General features: G+C 41.4%; 1 protein-coding gene across 1 annotated transcript; it reads left to right on the top strand.

Annotated features, from left to right (window-relative positions):
• The first annotated feature begins 50 nt into the window (after positions 1-50).
• spon2a (spondin 2a, extracellular matrix protein) lies at positions 51-22,046 on the top strand. Its single transcript, XM_058396406.1, has 6 exons — positions 51-184; positions 9,004-9,235; positions 10,974-11,194; positions 18,456-18,647; positions 19,605-19,779; positions 21,327-22,046. The coding sequence occupies exons 2-6, from the start codon at positions 9,007-9,009 to the stop codon at positions 21,512-21,514; spliced, it is 1,005 nt and encodes a 334-aa protein (XP_058252389.1). The 5' UTR covers positions 51-184; positions 9,004-9,006; the 3' UTR covers positions 21,515-22,046.
• The last annotated feature ends 380 nt before the right edge of the window (positions 22,047-22,426 follow it).

A 22,426-nucleotide genomic window follows, 5' to 3' on the forward strand; every position in this document is an offset into this window, starting at 1 on the left:
AGGTGAAGGGTGGGGGGTGTAGAAGGGGAGGGAAGAGAGAGAGAGAGAGTGAGAGAGAGAGAGAAGGAGAGAAAGAGAGGAGGGGAGAGTGAGACAAAGAGAGAGACAGAGTAGAGAAGAGTGAGAGTCCTGCTCTGTGCTGCACATCTCCAACTCGGTGCTGCTGTATCCTCTTCTGGACCAGGTGAGCACGAGCTCCAGTGTGGAGCACACAGGCATCTGTAGATGCACATGCGAGTGTGTGTGTGTGTGTGTGTGTGTGTCTCGCACTCATGCTGTCTGCTGTAACCAAGGTGAAAGCCGGCTTTGCTTCTCTGCGTCTCCTCTTTCCTTCCTTCCTTCTCTCTCTCTCTCTCTCTCTCTGTCTCTCTGTCAAACTCCTCTCCTCTCCTCTTCTCTCTCTCTCTCTCTCTCTCTCTGAAGTCCAGTGCCCTCTTCCTGAGTGATTTAACACATGCTTTCTCCTTGACCGCTTACACACTCTCTTTCCTCCTTCCTCTTTCTGTCTTTCTATTTTTCCTTTTCAATCCAGGATCATGGCCATGACATCATTATCTGTGTTTGCATGTGAGTTTGATGTTGAAATGCAAGTTTCTTTACCTGTAGCTGAGATACATGTGCTGCACGGCATGTGGTTTGTTAATTGCGCCGTCTCCAACTCCGTGCCTTTTGACTTTTTTACGTGCTAACTAAGAAGCCGCAAGCATTTTTCTTTGGCGCTTCTCCTCCTCTCCTGGTTTTATTGCCGTCTGGTTCGTGCTCGGTGAAGAGAGCACGAGAGACGCTGTCTGAAAAAGACGGAGATGATGTTTGAGGCTGGTTGTGTGTCTTGTCAGGAAGGCAAATAACGCTTGGTTTGCTTTAGGTCAGTGTGAAAAACCTGTTGGAATTGTCTAGATTTTTGGTGGAATTCTTCCTAAAATGTCAGATCTCGGTGAGGATCTTCAGTGAGGGAGGAAAAAAAATGTATTTATAATGCTGAGCAAATGTGTTAAAACAATCACGGTCACTGCTAGTAAAGGTTGGTGAACCTTTTTATTTAGTAACTAGTGGAAGCACTTTTACGGGCAATAACCTTCAGTCATGCGTTCTCTCTAGCTGCTGATCAGTATGGTGCGTAAAACAAGAAGTATTTATGAAATTGCACGTGGATTTGTAGGACTTCTTGCTCGAACGGCCTGTTTCAGATCAGAATTTCAGTTCATGTGAGGTCAAGACTGAGATTTTGCCAAGATTTTATATTCTACAATATGAATTCTCTTCCATGTGACCTAGTTTGTGATTGATTTATTCCTGTTTTGGATCCTCTTTGGATCATGTCGCAAAACTTTTGCGGCTGTGATCACAGACAGATGCCTTGGCATTCTGCTTATTATCTCTACACAACAGTTCGAATTTGACGTCATTGTTTTGTTTAAAAGGCTGTCGTTTCCTTTTTGGAAATCCCTCATGAAAATGAAACTCTGCTTTAGTGGGGTTTTTTTTCCCTCTAGACCGAGGTTATAGAGGTCAGGATCTGCCTACAGGTCCCATGTTTGTCACCCTAGGGCTGGATTTTATTGCCTGATCGTTGTAGGACATCCACAGCCTGGGGAGAGTAACAACAGTGCTGGATTGTAAACCTGACTGGGGACTGATGGGGAAAGGGGTGGGGGGGTGCACACGCCTTCAGAGATCTCTTTGTAGCCCTTTCCTGTCTTATAAGCTCCAGTAACGTTTCTTCAAGCCGTTTCTTCCCACGTCCAGATTTCACAACAGAGTTCTGTAGTGATGATCAGGTAACCGAAGCTGTGGGTGTTCTCCTATACGCCGAGGAGGGTCCAGACACCTGAACTGAAGAACATCTGACTCAAATTAGCCTCTTTTTTTTTTTTCTTCTTCTTTATTTTAGAGGTTTGTATACTTTATCCATGGATGGCCGTGATTGTTTAAACTAATGTGTGACTGATAATAATCAGGTAATAATAATCTGATAATTGCTAAAGGCTGACATTTTTTCACGCAGCCACGTTGCCAAGTCCCAAATTTACACAGAATGAAATAAAATTCGATGCCAAGCTTTTACTGCATTAAAGGTGCAATTTTCGCAGAGCTGCCAAGAACGCCATTATCTAATGGCTGCCTACAAATCTCAGTTTTTAAAGTGTTAAATGAAAACGCCTGCTAATTGCACCATATGCCGTGTTGCAGGAGATCTATAATTAGTCATTTTTATTAATACATCTGCCATCAATTTAGAACACGCTATCTCAGTTCTCATCCCCTCTGTAAGCCTTCATTCAGTGTGATCAGGTATATCCAGGAGTCTCAGATTTAAGTGGAGCTTTTAAGGAGTAAGCAAAGAAGAGATTTCTTTTTTTAATGAAAAGATGCAGATCAGTAAATATCTGCTGATCTCGCATTAACCTCTTGCTTTTCATGCAGACTCGATGAGCTGGTCAGTGCACAAGAAAGAGAATCAATAAAAAATGAGTGTGAGAAACTGATGATAACAGCAAATGCAGTCTCATGATAATTATCTTTAATCTATCAGCCCAACACACATTCACACATACAGACTCAATGCCAAATATGACGCATAATACACTATATTGCCAAAAGTTTTGGGACGCCTGCCTTTTCATGCACATGAATTTAATATGGAGTTGGCCCGCCCTTTGTAGCTATAACAGCTTCAACTCTTCGGGGAAGGCTTTCCACAAGGTTTAGGAGTGTGTTTATGGGAATTTTTGACCATTTCTCTAGAAGCGCATTTGTGAGGTCAGGCACTGATGTTGGATGAGAAGGTCTGGCTCACAGTCTCCGCTCTAATTCATCCCAAAGGTGTTCTATCAGGTTGAGGTCAGGACTCTGTGAAGTTCCTCCACACCAAACTCACTCATCCATGTCTTTATTGACCTTGCTTTGTGCACTGGTGTGCAGTCATGTTGGAACAATATATATATACTATATTGCCAAAAGTATTCGCTCACCCATCCAAATAATCAGAATCAGGTGTTCCAATCACTTCCATGGCCACAGATGTATAAAATCAAGCACCTAGGCATGCAGACTGTTTTTACAAACATTTGTGAAAGAATGGGTCGCTCTCAGGAGCTCAGTGAATTCCAGCGTGGAACTGTGATAGGAAATTTCCTGTGAAATTTCCTCGCTCCTAAATATTCCACAGTCAACTGTCAGCTGTATTATAAGAACGTGGAAGTGTTTGGGAACGACAGCAACTCAGCCACGAAGTGGTAGGCCACGTAAACTGACGGAGCGGGGTCAGCGGATGCTGAGGCGCATAGTGCGAAGAAGTCGCCAACTTTCTGCAGAGTCAATCGCTACAGACCTCCAAACTTCATGTGGCCTTCAGATTAGCTCAAGAACAGTGCGCAGAGAGCTTCATGGAATGGGTTTCCATGGCCGAGCAGCTGCATCCAAGCCATACATCACCAAGTGCAATGCAAAGCGTCGGATGCAGTGGCGTAAAGCACGCCACCACTGGACTCTAGAGCATTGGACACCCGTTCTCTGGAGTGACGAATCGCGCTTCTCCATCTGGCAATCTGATGGACGAGTCTGGGTTTGGCGGTTGCCAGGAGAACGGTACTTGTCTGACTGCATTGTGCCAAGTGTAAAGTTTGGTGGAGGGGGGATTATGGTGTGGGGTTGTTTTTCAGGAGCTGGGCTTGGCCCCTTAGTTCCAGTGAAAGGAACTCTGAATGCTTCAGCATACCAAGACATTTTGGACAATTCCATGCTCCCAACTTTGTGGGAACAGTTTGGAGCTGGCCCCTTCCTCTTCCAACATGACTGTGCACCAGTGCACAAAGCAAGGTCCATAAAGACATGGATGACAGAGTCTGGTGTGGATGAACTTGACTGGCCTGCACAGAGTCCTGACCTCAACCCGATAGAACACCTTTGGGATGAATTAGAGCGGAGACTGAGAGCCAGACCTTCTCGTCCAACATCAGTGTGTGACCTCACAAATGCGCTTCTGGAAGAATGGTCAAAAATTCCCATAAACACACTCCTAAACCTTGTGGACAGCCTTCCCAGAAGAGTTGAAGCTGTTATTGCTGCAAAGGGTGGACCGACGTCATATTGAACCCTATGGATTAGGAATGGGATGTCACTTAAGTTCATATGCGAGTCAAGGCAGGTGAGCGAATACTTTTGGCAATATAGTGTATATATATATATATATATATATTTATATATTACATGGCAAACAAGTTAAAGTATTCCCATTGTGTCAGTCGAAAAATATTGCTCTAGCTCAATCACTGTAATGTTAAGAAGATTATTCAAATCCCTGTCTTTAGCTTTTAATCACCCAGGCTTTGAAAGGCATTTCTGCAAATCAGACACTTGGTGCGATGTTACACAACAGCCTCCTGAATTTTTAAATAGAAAAACTCTTCTATTATTTATTAGTCAAAATAGAGACCAGCTCATTTAGAGGCTTACTTCCTTTTGATGGTTGATCTGCATTCTGAAATCTTGACGATCTTTCTGAAGCCTCTTAGCTTAGTGCTCCATTTTAGGAAGACAAATCAGAAGGAACCGAAACATTGGACTAAATCTAAATATAATCCTTTCTCAATCCAATAATCAACCTTAAACGGTCAACCATCTTCTTGCTCTGCATGCAGCCCTGATGATGGCCAGGACATACGGAAGAGATTTTTCCAAAACACAAAGCCATAAAATTGAGTGATTTATTTCTCTATCACTCTGTAATGTTAACAGGATTAATAAAACATGTCCTAAAGCTCACTGAAGTCTCTGTGCCACAAATGTGATAATGTGAAGTCAAAGCCTTATAAAGGCTTTATTGTAAAAGATACATTTTCACCAGTTTTCTGCTCTCTCTGTGACAACACAAATGCTTGTAAATATACCTGTAAATTTATAAAAAGCAAACTTTTTACTTTCATGATAAAGAGAACATGTGGTGAGGTATAAAACATGAGGGACAAAAAAAGACATTAAGCAATATATTCATACTTTACAATGTCCGTTCATTCATCCTTAGTAACGTCCTGGTTTGCTTAAATTCATTAGAAAATATCGTAGGCATGTGTAAAGAAAATAACTGGGAGCCAGGCATCTAAATTATGAACTGGATGTTTTTGGATGGAACTGAGGTTGAAGAAATGTCAGGGCCAGAATTTGCATCACTACTAAACTGAATGTAAGACGTTTTTTCTTGGTCTAGTTTGCTCCAGATGAGGATGGATTCCCTTTTGAGTCTGGTTTCTCTCAAGGTTTCGTCTTAGGGAATTTTTTCTCACCACCGTTGCCACTGGCTTGCTTATTAGTGATAATATAAACATTACAATGTTCTTTGTTTCCATTGTTAAAAGCCCTATACAAATAAAATTGAAGAGAATTGAATACAGATACAGACAGTAAAATACACCATGGCTGTAGGTAGTAAGACCAACCTTCCTCACTTCCATGCAGCTCCGCAACACGGTTTTGAACCCCAGAGCGCCATGAAGCACCATCTGGGCTCTGGATATTGAACGTGGTGAAATTGATGTGCATATTGTCTCTATTAATCAACTCACTGATAGTCGCATGGTTTAATGCATCAGCCTGGGTTAGAAAGAAGAATTTAGGAGAACACCTGGCAGAGAGAAAATGAGGAGACTCTGGAAAGGTTGTCCCGTGTAAACATCACTGTTTAGTTCTTGAAAATTGCCTTGTGCTTAAATTTCCGCAAATATCTGGAGCAGATTCTTCACACGTGTTCCACACGTAAATGCAATGTCCGTGGTATTTATGGAAGGGCACTTCTGAGAAGTCATGCTTGTGGTTAAATCGTCTCTTTAAAAGATGAAGAATGCCAGACTTACCCTAAAACTGGGATGTTTTAGTCATTCCAGATGACTCAATATCGCCTCAGTTTAGTGTGTCTTATTTCTATTCTGGTCACTTGTACCCTTCAGCACCCTGGGCTACATCAGACTGTTCCCTAAATCAAGCTGGATTACTGTCCCAGTCCCTCTAGGCTATAAATGTTAGCGAAAATGCCAGCTATGCTTCATCCCTTAAACTTATATGATCTCAAGGCTTAAAAGCAGAGCATAAAAATGGAAAATCTGTGGAGGCGAATAAGGGGCACAGACTTTGAGGCTGATTAGTTAGTATGAGTAATCAGACGGTTGGGGTCAAGCGTGGGCAGGTGTCTGGGTTTGTACTGGTGACCCGGTGCCCTTTAAGGCATTTACCTCTTTATAAAGTGGCTCTGACAGACAGGGTACGTGTCCTGAACCCTTCAGCTTGTGTTTTTGCTTCATGCACACCAGAAGACGCACGCAGACGCTCATATGCAGTATGGAAATAGCTCAGTCATGCTAGCTTTGCTCTTGTGCTGCTATTTAAATTCGGTCAGGCAGTAAATCAGGACATGTGTGTACATGTGAGAGTGTCTGTGTGCAGCACAGATGACAGAGGGCTTGCCGGGGTGGCAAACTGTCTGATTTATGAGCCTCTACAGACAGAGAAACCCTTTCTGCTATCTACTACTGTCTACCTCTGTCCTGCTTAGTCACTGAGATCTGGCCTTCTACACCTCAGACTTGTTTTCAAAGCTGGATCATGAACCAGAGCTCACTTTTTATAAAAGAGATCAGGTATTAATAGACGAAATGAATTTGTCTTAAATGTAAAGTGCAGCCGAGAACATTATGGAACGTGACTTGGCTAATCTTCACACAAGCAGCACTAAAACAGGGGCATGATCAAATGCGACACAACAGAATCCTGCACGTAGCTCAGCTCTTTATGGTCATCTAAGGCTGGAGGTGACAAACAAGACACAAATAAATCCAGTCAGTGTACCCGAGTGCTTAACAAGTGGCCAAAATAAACTGCTTCTTACAATCGCGGTCTTTAGCTTTTAATCACACGGGATTCGAAGGGCATTTCTGCAAATCGGATACGTGGTGTGAAGTTATGTAACACGCTTGTAAGTTTTATAAAAAATAGAATTATATTCTGAATTAGAGAACAGATCATAGTTGATCTGCGTTCAGAAATCTTGCCCATTGACAGAAAAGCCTCTTAGCTTTAGTTCATCCAATAAAGTAGTACTCCAGTTTAGGAAGAAATTTCAGTAAGAACGTTGCACCAAATCTAAATATAATCCTTCTCAATCCAATGATTAACCTTATACAGCAAATATATGACAAAAAACACTAAAAAAACTCCTCTAATAATATTTTACCCATTCAACTTTAAGCAGCATACATATAAAAGAAACAAAAATATGTGTTTAGCTTTTTGTCTCTCCTAAATTAGTCATTTATGATATTTTTTTATTAGGATGAAAGAAGTAAAGTAAAATTCTTCAGTTTCTACTTAATATCACAGCATTTCATTTATGTCTATCCATTTTTTAACCAAGTGTCTAATCAGAAAGGGCTCCTATTTACACAGAAGACACATCCCTATTTAGCAACATTAGCTATGCTTCAAAACACAGCATTCATAGCACTGCTCTGTTGTGGCTAGCCAAGTTGTTAGCTTTGCAAATGCTACCTTTCTAGCAAAGTAAGTATTTTATAATAAAAATAAAAACCAAGCACTAGCTAGCTAGCTAATGTTGATTTGTATAATGTGTAAACCAGCAGCTAGGATTGTTAGCAAGCTACACTATTATTAAAACTATTTATTCTATGGTTCAAAGTAGTGCTAGGTCTCTAGCTCACATTGGGTTAATTAATATATAATTATTGTGCTGAATCATTTTCGTTAAGCCAGCTGACTGTAGGCTAACTTGTATATTATGGAACTAGTAGGTTAGCCAATTTCAGTAGCATGTGTTCATGCTGTTTATTTATTGTTTAGCTAGCCAGTACCTTTTGTCTTTTTGTTCACATAAAGGTTATTTGCTTCTCTCTTTACTGTAGAATATGTCACTTTTTGGACATAGTACTGTTTTACCAGTGTATACGACAACCTGCTGAAGCTCAAAATATGTAAGGAATAAAACACATGGGAACATTTTGGGGCAATTCTTGGAAACTAATCCACAATGAGGGGGTGTGATGCAGCCTGAGGTAAAACTGAAGTACAATGACCTGACTGAAGTTGATTGTTTTCCTATAACAGCACATCCGGAAGTGTTTTATTTCTCTTATACCACAGAAAATGGCCAACACTATTTATAAATGTATTAATTATTAACATATCATGCTTTATATCCATTTTTATGTATCTTTCATGTTGAGGAAAGTGCAGCAGGTGTCTCTAAGACAGGTTTCTGTTGTCACTTAGGTTATGGTTGCTATAAACAGTCACTTTTTCCTGTCTCTCTCTCCTGAAGTTAAGGCAAAAAAACTAAAACCTAGCTTGTCATGTTACCGAGAAACCATAAAGCAAAAAAATCCTCTTTTCTGATCACTTCTCTATAGTAGAAAACTTACTGTTTCAAAGCACTGACACTGAGTCTCCTCATGGCAAATACTGTAAGCAGGCTTCACGATTATGCATTTATTTTGGTGAAATAACTTTATTTTGTGTTTAATCAGCTTGCTATTAGTGTTTGCATCTGCCATAGAAGTCCCTCTGCATGAGCTGTTGCCATAGAAATAGTAAAACTGCAAAAAAAGGCACCTTAGCAAGTGAAAATCTTTAGTAAAGTCTAATATATCTGGTATTTTCCATTATAAAAACGACACTAAAATAAATATAAGATAAATCCACTTCTTTCTAGATAGTTCTACCCATTGTTGGTAGCTAATCGCAAGCATTTGTTTCAAGGAAGAAGCATATCTTCTTTCAAATAAATTGTGAAATATATAAAAAATGCCTGTAATGATAGAATAAGAAATTATGAATACATTTGAATATATTCAAGAAATTTCCATCTGCCAAGATGGCAACTTTTTGCCTAGTATTATTGCACGGTGGTATAATAACGTAGTAAAACAAATCAGAGAAAAGGCCAGTCTTATATTTTTGCCCTACAGCAGTCAAACGTTTCCTCTTTTCTCTCTCCTGCAGACGATGATGCCTTCTGAGCTCCTCATCCCCAAATGGCTGCAGCACCTGCTCTTCGTGCTCCTGAAGCTGAGCCTCTCCTGTGCCTCCCCTCTAAAAGTCACTAATGGGACGGCGTGCACGGCCCGAGGCCCCGCCTCTTACATCCTAGTATTCACTGGTCAGTGGAGCCCGCAGATGTTCCCGAAACAGTACCCTTTATTCCGACCCCCTGCACAGTGGTCCAAACTTGTAGGTAAGTTCAGGGAGGAGATGGAACCTGTGAAACCTTTAAGTGGTGTCAGAAAGGTAGACAACGGAGTGTTTGGTTTAGGATTGAAGCTGCCTCATGGCATGATGAGTCAGGATGCTGAAGGCTCGCATCTGGCCTGTTAACCCATCCCAGTGGCACACACCTCCCCCAGCACCTCCTCCATATGGGAGTAAGACAGCCTAATGAGGAAAGCAGAAAGGGTGGAGGGAGAGCAGGAGGGGGGGGGGTAAGTACTACCAGATGACGCCAACTACCCCACAGGTTCCTTGTATCCAAAGTGGAGGTTTAGAAACGATGTCCAGAGAAAAAAAAGAAAAGAAAAAGAGGGCTGGACATGCTGACCTTTTACACCCTTTCGGATAAACATATTGCATATATATGACATCCTTAGCCCAGAGGTCTGCAATGGTCATTTGCTTTAATGACAAGTGCTCCCTGGCGCACATATAATAAGAATCTGTGCGTAGGGCGTCTGCGCTTTGCCAGCTCCCAGGTCAGGAGAGGATGCAGAGCTGGGATGGATCCGGCCAAGACATTTAAAACATTTATAGCCGGAGGACGGAGGGCGACCGTCTGCAAGACTAACACCAGGTTACTGGAGTTTCTCCTCCAACAGTCTGGCTCTCCATATCGCATGTTAGAATCGTTCGGATTGCAATTATAGTCATATTAAAGTTAAATTGAGGTGCACAAGGGTTTAGAGATAAAGACAGAGATGGTAACGAGAGAAAGGCGAGGGGGGCGGTGAGATTGCTGTGGGTTTGTGGTTGAGTTGTCTGAGGTCACGATGCTTGGCTCCGACTAGCCACGTTCATGCCAAAGCCGTCAGACGCTGCATGTGGACGGATGAACCATGTCATCACTGCTGACACTCTTTCACTTTCTCTCTCCCTGCCCTTCCTCACCCCACTTTGAATATCTGCCATGACGGCTTGTAGCTACATAACACGCAGTGGGACATAAAGGATATGCCTAATGACTTTTAAAGCCACCATAAGCTCTGCGTATTGCTCCCTCTAAAGATTGTAATGAAAAGCCGAGGAGCTTATAGGTCTGTTTTGTTAGTGCAGTTTTGCGGTTTATTAAACAGGATAGATTTTACTCGCTTCCTGGAGACCTTAAACCTAGCAAATGGTTTTTGCGAGTGTATAAGGGGGAAAAAAAAGCGGAATCATACAGGCTTCTGGAAAATAGCTTATTTTAGGAGGTGAAGCGTGCACTGTTGGTCATGGATCCAGGTGAGAGTTTAGACTGAAATACGGGAACAATCCACATGTAATGTGGATTATGTTTATGTTCACATTTTTAGTATGTTTTTACTTCTTTTTTTAAATATACACCCTAATCAACTCTGAGCTTTTACGTGCTTTTATGGTCGCGAGGACTATATTTTGAATAACTCATATGCTGAAAAAGTCTTAGCAGGCCTCTTTTTCTATATAAGGTGGCAGTGTGGAAGAAACGTATCTGGTATGTACGTGTAAGTATGTGGATACTGAAGAGTAGTGAAACCTGCTGCCTTGTGTGCAGCATGTAAACTTTAATAATGGTCTAGAAATCCATATCATTTTTAGAAATGTTTTTAAAAAATGTTTTTTCAGTTTCAGCTTTCACTTACGTTCCACGGCTTATATTACTGATTAATCATTTCTGTAATCTCTCAAGATAATTAATGATCCCATTCTTTCTCTCCTCTCCTCTCTTTTTTTCCCCCCTACAGCTGTCACCCATAATGAGCGGTACCGGCTGTGGCAGGAAGGAGAGATGGCGAGCCCCGGTGTGAAGAGTTTTGCCGAGCTGGGTGTCACGGTTGAGCTGGTAAAGGGGGCAAAAGAAGCAAGGAAGAGGAGGGTAGTGGGGTCTATGTACCGCACAGCAGGGATTCCATCTGGAGTTGGCCACAGCTCCACTGAACTCGTTCTGCAGCCCAGGAACCCACTGGTACTTAATATTTCTCTACTACTGACCTTAGAGAAATACTAATTTTTCAATATTAATCAGTTTAATTGTCATCTACTACATCAATAATGTATAGTTATATAAGTCACTTATAAAGAAAGGCAGGTGCTAAATTCAGTCAGTAAGCATTTATGTAAAATACAGACTTTGCACCACATTTTCTTATATAGGTTATTGAAACATATTTAGATACACTCATCAGACATATTATGACCACCTGTCTAATATTGTGTTGGTCTCCCTTTTGCTGCCAAAACAGCCCTGACCCGTCCTGCCCTGTGTATTCTGACACCTTTCTATCAGAACCAGCATTAACTTCTTCAGCAGTTTGAGCAACAGTAGCTCGTCTGTTGGATCGGACCACACTGGCCCCACGTCCATCAATGAGCCTTGGCCGCTCATGACCCTGTCGCCAGGTTCACCACTGTTCCTTCCTTGGACCACTTTTCATAGATACTGACCACTGCAGACCGGGAACACCCCACAAGAGCTGCAGTTTTGGAGATGCTCTGATCCAGTCGCATCACAATCTGTCCCTTCGTCAAACTCGCTCAGATCCTTACTCTTGTCCATTTTTCCTGCTTCTAACACATCAACTTTGAGGACAAAATGTTGACTTGCTGCCTAATATATCCCACCCACTAACAGGTGCCATGATGAGGAGATCATCAGTCTTATTCACTTCACCTCTCAGTGGTCATAATGTTATGTCTGATCGGTGTATAAATCTGTATAATTTGCTCACTTAAAAATAGGACTAGTTATTCAAAAGAAGAAGACTTTACATTGTAGTTGTGTACTGATGCCACAAAACCTTTAGGAAATTAGGGCTCTGTGTAACCAGGAAGCATTTTTACCTGTACTCAAAACTAATTAAGGAAAACTTCGATTACTCTTTCTCTCATTGTAGTTAACATAACAGTTAATTACGGTCCACTGATTTGATTGAACGATGGGAGTTCCAATATTTAGTAGAACCACATTGGGATGTATTACTGCACTCCTCTGAGTTCGCAATGTAAAATCCCACTTCCTGGTTCAAAACATTTTAACTAACTTTAGTAGTATTAGCAACATCATCATCAGACATGGCAAGTAATGTTTTGCCAAATGTATGAAAGCTTAATAGCTGGAGATGAAAATTAATAAAGGATGCCAATTTTACTGGAGACACCTTTTACAGAAATGTGTGCCTGCTAGCCAATGTGCTATAAAGTGAGTGTGGCTTCTTCAGGATCTATTTCCGCTAGCAGAAACACTTGGGCATATTGTGTACCTGTTACTTGTGTCAGTATTAATTTCAGTGTTGTATAAACGCATTAACACACCCACAGCTGTAAGGTTACACTGACTATCAGCACAGCTGTGATTACTTACAATGCTCGAGCTACGCGGAATCACAGCTGTGCTGATATTCAGAAAAACATGTACAACTGCCCTAAAAGTGAGTGTGAATGAGTTCCTGGTGAGCAAATTTTCCTTTCATTTCTCAGTACAGGAAAATCTGATGAAAGTCTTGTTTGTGGTAATTACACATTCTCTACAGAGGCAATGCATACAGGTTATGATTAAAGAAAAGAAAAACAATAGTACTGAATGAGCAAGGAAGAGAATTCACTAAAGTCTTAACCATAGTATATACAGTTTGTTGTCATGAATAAAAATCATAATTTAAGCTCTAACCTCTAAATCCAAGGTCTATGAACTGTTGATAGACAAATCTTGAATTCAGAATTGTACTGATTCCCTTGGACATGCTTTCGAGTCAGATAATAGAGGAAAAAATGTCCTTTATTTAAATGTAGTGTACTAGCCAAAGGTTAGATGAAGCTGATTGCGATTTTAAAGACATTCTGATCCAAAGACTTATTCTAAATGACTAAGACATACGTCATGCCTAGTAACAAAATTTGGTTCAATTAATCAGAAAACTTTTCTCGAAACTCTAATAAGTGTTGAGCATGTGGGAACTTCTTCAACACTGGTGGAAAAGCGGTCCAGATGGCTACATCGTTAAACCGCTGAGAAGAGGCCAAGAGTGTACAAAACTGTCATCAAGACCGCTTTGAACAATCTAACAGATTGAAGTTTTGAATTGCTTAACACATTTTGGTCACAATTCACAGCTAATTGTAAAATAATACCAACAAATCAAATCCTTTTGTTTTGAGAAAGTAGATGGTTCCCCAGGGATGCATTACAGATCCAATTTGTCCAAGTTGGTGCTACTTGGAACTATTTCTTAACAGGAATACCTTCTGTTTGAAACTTATAAGGGTTCCCCCGGAAAGACAAACCAAAGAACGGTTGCTTTAGTGTGCTTGAGAGTGATTCGTTGACTTTAATCAAGGGTTGGATTGACAGAGCTTAATAAAATGCTACGTTTTGCATATTCCACTATGGAACCAAAGGTCATCTGGGTAGAAGTTTAGTGTTAAGGGTCTCGCTTCAGGACCCAACAGTGGCAACTTAACACTGCTAGGGTTTCTCGCAACTTTACACCTAGTAGAATATAACAGGAATTTCACACTTTGTCGGTACTTAAGGGCATCACACTTTATTTAAAACATCTGGTTCAGCTCCAACAAAACAAAGGTTCAAGGTAGTTTCCTAAATGCTCTTTAGGGCTTTTTAGGGTTTGGGAAGGGTTACCACATAACCTAACAATAGAGGATTTCACATTCAGAAAAGGTTCCAAGTAGAACGTCAGGTGCTGCAGGAACCATTTTTTCTAAGAATCTGTTTCTGAATACTGAGTTAAAACATCATCTCAGTGTTAGAACCATCAGCTAAACTCAAAAAGACACAAATTTGCCCATACTGAGGCTAAAACCCATATCCTTATAGCTGCATTAATGACTCTGAGAACCAGCGCTGGTTCATAGAACCTCCAAACCACAACCTTTCCCTTGCCTCATCCATTCCTCATCCTCATCCAATCTTTCTGACCTTTCTCAAAAATGGAGACAAATTTCTTGCTCAGATCTTTTCTTCATTGTGTTTTTTTTTCCCCCTCGAGTCTGGCTTTCCTCTGACTCACAGCTCCTGAGGAGTTATTACTCAAAAGGATGTTTGGATGCTGAGGCTAAAACAAGCGTGACTGGAAATGGTGACCTACATATCTTTATTACTCCGGCATCATTTCTAAATAGCACCGAGGAGCACCAAAAAAAGGGATACTATTTCTCTTGGGCACATGCTTGTCATTGCTAGTGGGTTTTAAGTGACAGCGACAGGTCACATGACCCGATGGCGGGATGACTGCTGCTTTTAGACCTGCCGGGAAGGTTAGGGTGGCCCTGAAGGTGGAAGAACCATCTGTGTGTATGTTTATATGTGTGTATGTTGGGAAGCTGTAATGGAGGCACGTGGGTAGAAATTAACAACGTCTTGGCAAACACACACCTGTTGAATGCACTTCTTTGTCTATTCAGCTCTCAGCTTAGCAATATTGTATATGCTTCATGCAGGAACGTGTCATTCAACACTTAGCAGTTGGCACTTCAAAGCCTCTTACTGAGAATACAGAAGATCGTAACTCCTTTTTGCTTTATACTTCCAGGAAATCGGAAGACCAGGTCACTGAGGACATAGCGGTCAGCTCACTGCAGTGTCAGTGTGGAGACCATAAGTATGAAGACTGTGATATTGTGATATAGTCGTAATATTAGATGGGAGGCTAAAATCGAATCTATAAACTTCTCGACAATGTGGATCATAAGAATCATGTGGAGTAATTTGATACACACACACACACACACACATACTTAAAGCTTACAGCTGATCTCAATTATTTAAGTGTTTCAAGAACGAGTAATGCTCTACTGGTTTATACTTTCTCCTCTTAAAGCATTTCGGGGAAAAAAGCAACGCTAAAATAAAAAATCCGCCTCATTTACATTCATTACACCCACAATTATATTTCACGTGCTCCTTCTCAATCACTGCTGATGACGTGTTACGAACTAAAATCTGCCAAGCCTGTAGGATTCTACTGAGGTAAAGCTGGAATTGCGGTTCTGCTTCGACTACATTGACTGAAACTGCACTTACCAACCTCGAAGAATTAACTGATGCTGACACTATAACACCGTACGTCAGTTTTTGTTAGGTTATGTGTGTACCCACCAAGAAATGTTTAACATAGAGCAATGACAAACCATGGTTCACTGGAAAACTCAGACACTTTTGTGCTAAAGAAGCTAAAGAAGACACCGACAGAAGCAGGAACAAAATCCTGTATAATCAGGACATTGACAAAGATTCAAGTGGCTAAGAAGAGCTTCAAGAAGCTCTAGCTTTTGGCTGCCGTCCCTGCGACAGTGTGGAAAAGCCTAAAAGACCTCTTCCCTGAATCAGGACAGTCAACAGTTCGCTGATGACCAAAACGTGCCCTGTTCTAGATTTGACATCATTCAATAATCTCTCCACACATCCACCACTATCCACTTAGGATCTGTAAGTATGGTGCTCATCAGGTCTTTCTCAAACAAACATCCAGGAAAGCACCAGACCCAGATGTTCTGACGCACTCTCTGACAACCTGTGATCACCAGTTGGCCTGTCTTCACACAGATCTTCAACAGATCACCAGAGCAGTTTAAGGTACACTCCTGCTTCAAACACTCTACCATCAACTTCATCCCACAAAAAAACCCAGGATCTAAGGGTTAAAAGACTGCAGTCTCCTTAACAGCAGTGCTCATCAAGTCCTTTAAGAGGTGGTGCACTTGAAGGACATCCCTGGTCCCCTGCTAGACTTTGCCTTTTTAATTAGGTTAGCAGGTCAATAGATGATGGATGCTGATCAACATGGGACACATACCATACATGGACCTATGCAAAGATCTTTCTCATGGATTTCAGCTTGGCATTGAAGACATCCCAGTTCTCCTGTCACTCCACCTCCACCTATCAGAGGATCACCAGCTTCCTGCAGCAGGTGAAGCTGAAGAAATTCAAATAAAGCACCTGCACGCTCGACGCTAGTGCCTCCCAGGGACGTCTTCTCCCCACTGCTCTTCTCTCTGTATACAAATGACTGCATTTTTACAGATCCTCCTGTCAAATTCCTGAAGCTTTCAGATGACAGCACAGTCATTAGCCTTATCCAGGACGGTCATGAGTTTGCTTACAGAGACAGATAGGTTCGAGGTCGAATAGCTGGCTGTCTGGTGCAGTCAAAACAAGCTGGAACTGAACATGCTCAAAATAGTAGAGTTGACAGTGGACTTCAGGAAGAAGCCTCCCTGCACACACACACACACACAAACACACACACACAAACACACACACACACTTCCCTGCTCATCATAATGAACTGCACAGCATCAGCCGTGAAGTCATTCTGGTTTCTGGGCTCTATAGTCTCACAAGATCTGAAGTGGAAGACTTACACTGGGTCTAGAGTGAAAATATCCTTGCATAGGATGCATTTCCTCTGCCAAATGAAGTCATTCCACCTGCTACAGGAGCTTCTGATACCATTCTTACTCTTCCATCATTGAGTTTATGTTCACTTCAATAACTGCCTGGTTTGGTTCAGACAAAAGAAGTCTTCAATATGTTATTGCTGAGCTACAGAGCAATATGCCTATGTTACTATACCCCATATTTTTCTAGTTCTGACTCGAGTCAGCAAACCGGCTAAAAAATCTCAAAGATCAAATCTAGCAAGCTCTGCACTCTAGCAAGTGTAATCACCTGCCATGACCGTCACTGATAATCTGTGGGAATATACAGCCTGGGCTAGAAAGAAATCAGCCCTAGACTCGCTTTTTCCCCCTCCCATTCTGGGTGTGGTTTCACAAAAATCCCAAATGCTAATATTGATGTCTTTTTATCGTTGAAAGACTTATCCCTGCTATCCCATTTATATCCACCGACCCTGCTGTCTAACCTACCCTTCTCAGACAGTATCACTGTCTCCAGAGGGAAGTGCATTACTGGTGCAAAGCTCATATTAGATCATCATCTGTGACTGGACTGGCTTTCACTCGGCCAACCACATAATGGCAGGGTGAGGGCTGGAATATCAATTGATGGATTTAGTTTAGAGAGCCCCATGAGCCACAATTATACAAACACTTAAGACGAATGGGCACATTAAAAAATCTCAGATGGTAAATATTTATACACAGGAACTGTGTCATGCAAAAGCAAAGTAAATGGTTCTATTATTTCGGAGGTGATGTGAAAATTCAGTGATACTCAATGGGGGTGAATTAGGTGGTTTCTGACACTTTAAGCAAGTTGAGCAAAGAGGAAGTACATCAAGTGCGTGTCTTGGATTTATGATTGCGTGCGAGTTTGTGTGTGTGTGTTTGTGTGTGTGCACACACATCTCAATGCCTCAGACCGATGTCCATCAGCTGAACTATGCTGCAGACAGATGTAACCACACTGGCTTTACGTGCCAGCCAAACTGTTATAGCAGGATGCATTCCTGGAAAAGCCACAGCGCTAGAAAAAGAGGAGGCGGAGGACAGAAGAGAGAGAGAGAGAGAGAGAGAGAGAGAAGGAAGTGTAAAACAAGTCTGACTCCAGACGGACTGCTCCTCAGCTGAGATTCATCGATCAAAAAAGTTGAAACTGTGCTCTGGTGTGTGCGTCATTAACAACCGCCAAATGAAAGATCGGTTTCATACTAATGCCTTTTCTAATGTCATCAGTAATCTAATAGGTATTTAAGACTAAATTTGAATAATAACAGAGATTATGGGTTTTGACTTGATGCCTGATCATGGCCTTGGAGTAACCTCAGCTACCTCATGAGTTAATAATGCCTTGATTTCAGTACCGGTGCCAGTATTAAGCAGCAAGGTCTGTCCATTTGGTTGCAATCTATGCACCATGATCCACTCAAGAACTTTGGCTATATAATAACTTTTGCTCTAATCTTCAAATAGACCTGTCCCTCAGGACCGTGTGTGAGTAAGCGATAGAAAGAGTGTGTGCATGTGTTCTGACCGAGGGCTTTTCCTGCATTAGGTCATAACCCACCAGGAAACATTCATCACCATTTAAAGAAAAAAAAAAAAACTGCAGCCTACCAAACACAGGAACGACTGGAAACTATTGGGAATGGCCTTAAAGAGACATTTCAGATGTGAACTATGAAGTCAATTGCTCTAACATTGCAGGGCATATTCAGGACGGAAAAGTATATTGCAAGAAGAAAAGCTGTATTGTCAGTATGTATATGTGTGTGTGTATATCTGATCATGAATCTTCTCTCACACAGCTCTCCTTGATGGTGAAAGTGATTCCCAGCCCTGATTGGTTTGTAGGGGTGGACAGCCTAAACCTGTGCGAAGCTGGGCAATGGAAAGAGGAAGTGACTTTCGACCTGCACCCGTTTGACGCCGGGACGGACAGCGGTTTCACTTTCTCTTCACCCAATTTTCCCACAGTGCCCCCTGAGAACATTACAATGGTAAGATAGATAGCACAGTGAATAAAACAATCTTTAACCTGATATATTAATTACACCAGACTAGTACATAGGGAATTATGGTTTAAAAAAGGAGCACACTGACGTGGTCTTGAAGACTGCAAGCATACTTAAATAACACCTTGGTTTAAGTACAGTCCAGTGCTTTACAATCTACCAAAACACCCTAGGTACTGGAGTTAGCCCACTGTAGATACTACAATATATCTACTATAATCATTAATCGATCCACTTCCAGCTGATGATGCTCTAGCTGTATCAGCTACATTAAACTCAGTTCAGTTTTTAAGTGTCTGTGGTAAATTTAGCCCTCTCAAATATATTCTTGCTAAGCAAAAAGTAGCTTTACAGGAGTCTGGATAGCTATATAGCCTGTATAGAGTCTGGATATAGAATTAAATCCTTTAAGAGTAAGCCAGAGGCCACCGGAGCAAAGAAACACTCCCTTGACAGGAACCAGGCTCAGAATGGAACATGTCCTCTTCCTGGGATTATAAATCATTACACTCTACTACTGTAGCAAGTGTTAAATAACAATATAGGGAATGTAAACCAACATGTACTACACATAGTTTGTTAATATCAGTACTGTTTAAAGGGGCTGTCCCCAACACTGCTGGTATTTTTTGAGACAGTGTTGTCTTTAATATCAGAGAAGACGTCTTTATTATCCTGAGCTTGTGTTACTCTTTGTGTTTTCCTAAATGGCTTTTCTGGGTTCCTTTACCTCTCAAAAACAAGACACTAGGTGAATTAGTGACTCTAAATTGTGACTTCGTGAATATGTGTGTCCAAGGTGATAGACTAGCATCCCAGTCTTATTTTCCCAGAATTGTCCAAATATCCAAGTATCCAAGTATCTACCCCGATGAATGAGTGAATAAAAAACTGTTCGCTTTCATACTTTTACACACTTTGTTGCTTCTTTTCTGCATACAGATCACTTCTCAGAAGCCGAATCATCCCGCAAACTCGTTCTACTACCCTCGTCTGCCTGAGCTCCCGCCGCTAGCCACCATCTGGCTGAAGAAACAACCTCGCTCACCCGTCCGTCAACACAACCACGTGTCCAATCATATCCTGCCTCAACTCAGCAAAGCCCCACAATTTGCAGGTCAGAACACACACACAAACACACACACACATGCACCCTTAAATCTGTTTAAACTGGAAAGAAATGAATCGCATAAAGGACTTTCTTAAGATTACTCTCTCTGCACTTTGGAAACCTTTAAAAGTGAGGTTCTCTGTTAGATAGTTCTGTAAGAAGAACCCCTTTTGGAGGCTTAAAGGACTAGGAATCCTTTTTCAAGTGCGATGTGTTAATACATTGTTCTGGTTGTAGTAAAACATCTAAAATAATCTGTACCATACTGTCTTTGACATTTTCTAGTTTTTTACACTGGACCAACAAGGGCAATATATTGTAGCTTCAATCTAGGGATGAAATCCTCCGACTTCCCCTCGATATATAATACAGAAATAGTGTTATAGTTGACAATGGCACCGCTATGATTTGGTACAGAGACGACAGCTATGATATGATATGATATGATATGATATGATATGAATCTGCTACGATATAATATGATTTGATATAGGACAAGTTCTGGACAAATCACCCTGCTGGTACATTAGTTAAAACCGGTTTTCTGTCCTTTTTTGGACAGGAATTGATTTCCCTCAGTTCATTTAATAGTTGCCTTTTAAATCAGTCTGTCAAGTGAATGATCCATTCATTACACCCTTACTCCAAACCACATCCACTTCTTCAGTAATGACCCACAGACTTACCCGTGCCCCTCGTGCATTGTGGATCGTGGAGTCACTGGGGTCATCCTGAAAGAGCCGGCTCACAGACTATCAGGAGAGAACCGTTTCATCAAACGTACTTTGTATTGATTTGCTTTGCTCTTGGCAGATAATGGCATCCACAACATAACACAGCCACCAGTTACTTCTTAATTCATCACAGAAAAGATTTCAGGTGCTGTTACTCGTTAGCGACATTTATCTCATAACTCCGGCGCAAAACCAGCATTATTTACGCCAGAATAGCTTTAATTACATTTAGGGTAAGTGGACAATTGTGTAAAATTACCCCTCCAATTGTGGTTGTGTAGAGATTCGACAGCGAGCATTTGGAATTTGTTTTGAAAGTTTGGCCGAGTCGCCGAGTCAGCACAAACAAAATTGTCATGATGCTTGTTTGGTTTGTTTAAAACCCTGTTGTTTAGAATCTTGTTTCAATCCATCGAGTTAATTCGAATTAGTTTAAGCAAAATATGCTGATGAGGCTACTGTAATACAGACCAGCTGGCATTTTCCAGTCTTTCATTCCCTGCCTGCTTACAGTTTAAACCTTTCCTTCAGTAAATAATCTCACCTGGATGCTGAAGACTTGTACCTAACAACTGCTGCTGTAATCCTAAAAGCTTTGATGCTCCTACGGAACATTTCGACACTTTACATCATACATTTTGTAGAAATGATCATCTGGTGTACTCCGAAGAGCGTGGGTCCCTTTTTTAAGTCTGCTTCCTCTCAAGGTTTCTTTCTCATGTCATCTCAGGGAGTTTTTCTTGGCATCTGGCTTGCTCATTAAGGACCTAAATCTACGTTTTCTGTAAAGCTGCTCTGTGACACTCTGTGTTGTTACAGAGACGCCGCTGGACTGTGAGGTCTCCATGTGGTCATCCTGGGGCCTGTGTTTGGGGCCGTGCTCCAGGGAAGGAGTGCGTCATCGTACCCGCTATATCCTGTTGAAACCTGCGAACAGCGGCACCCCCTGCCCCGAGCTGGAGGAACAGGCCGAGTGTACGCCACACAACTGCCTGGTGCAGCAGTGATGCCCATTTACACACACACACACACATGCACACACACACACTCTGACCATGTCCAGATCCAGCGCCAATTTGAGATGCAAGGTCCTATGTAATGCCTAAAGAAGTCAGAGGTCAGGAAAATTTTGCGGTTCCCGCATTCAGCTTACAAAAAGACACAAAAAACATTTTTCATAGTGTATCCACAAATAATTACATCATTTTTGCAGACATCATTTTTGATAGAGTTGTTATCGATATTTTCTTTTTATTATTATTATTATTATTATTATTATTATTATTACTATCATCATCTACATTTCGCAACAGCACTGAGAAAAAAAGTACTTCAGTTGTGCAATGAATTGACCAACAGTGCCCTCCACTAGTACAAGACTGAAATCTTATACTGGGCCAATTAGGATGAGTTCCTTAACATCATTAGGCTAATAATCGTATATAATTGTTTTGTTCCCTCCACCGCCTTGCAAAAGTTGTATATATGATGTATTTAATCATTTTCTCCTTTTAATAAATGTGGAGTTGTTTCTTTAAACCGAGGGTTGTGTGGAATGTTCGTTAAAAGATACCTTAAAGTAGAAAATACATACATCATGGTATACACCGATCAGGCATAACATTATGACTACTGAGAGGTGCCGTGAATAACACTGATGATCTCCTCATCATGGCGCCTGTTAGTGGGTGGGATATATTAGGCAGCAGGTGAACGTTTTGTCCTCAAAGTTGATGTGTTAGAAGCAGGAAAAACGGGCAAGCGTAAGGATTTGCCCGAGATTGACCGAAGGGACAGATTGTGATGGCTAGACCACTGGATCAGAGCATCTCCAAAACTGCAGCTCTTGTGGGGTGTTCCCAGTCTGCAGTGGTCAGTATCTATCAAAAGTGGTCCAAGGAAGGAACAGTGGTGAAGGA

This window comes from Hemibagrus wyckioides, linkage group LG08 (assembly GCF_019097595.1).
Source record: "Hemibagrus wyckioides isolate EC202008001 linkage group LG08, SWU_Hwy_1.0, whole genome shotgun sequence".
Taxonomy (NCBI): Eukaryota; Metazoa; Chordata; class Actinopteri; order Siluriformes; family Bagridae; genus Hemibagrus; species Hemibagrus wyckioides.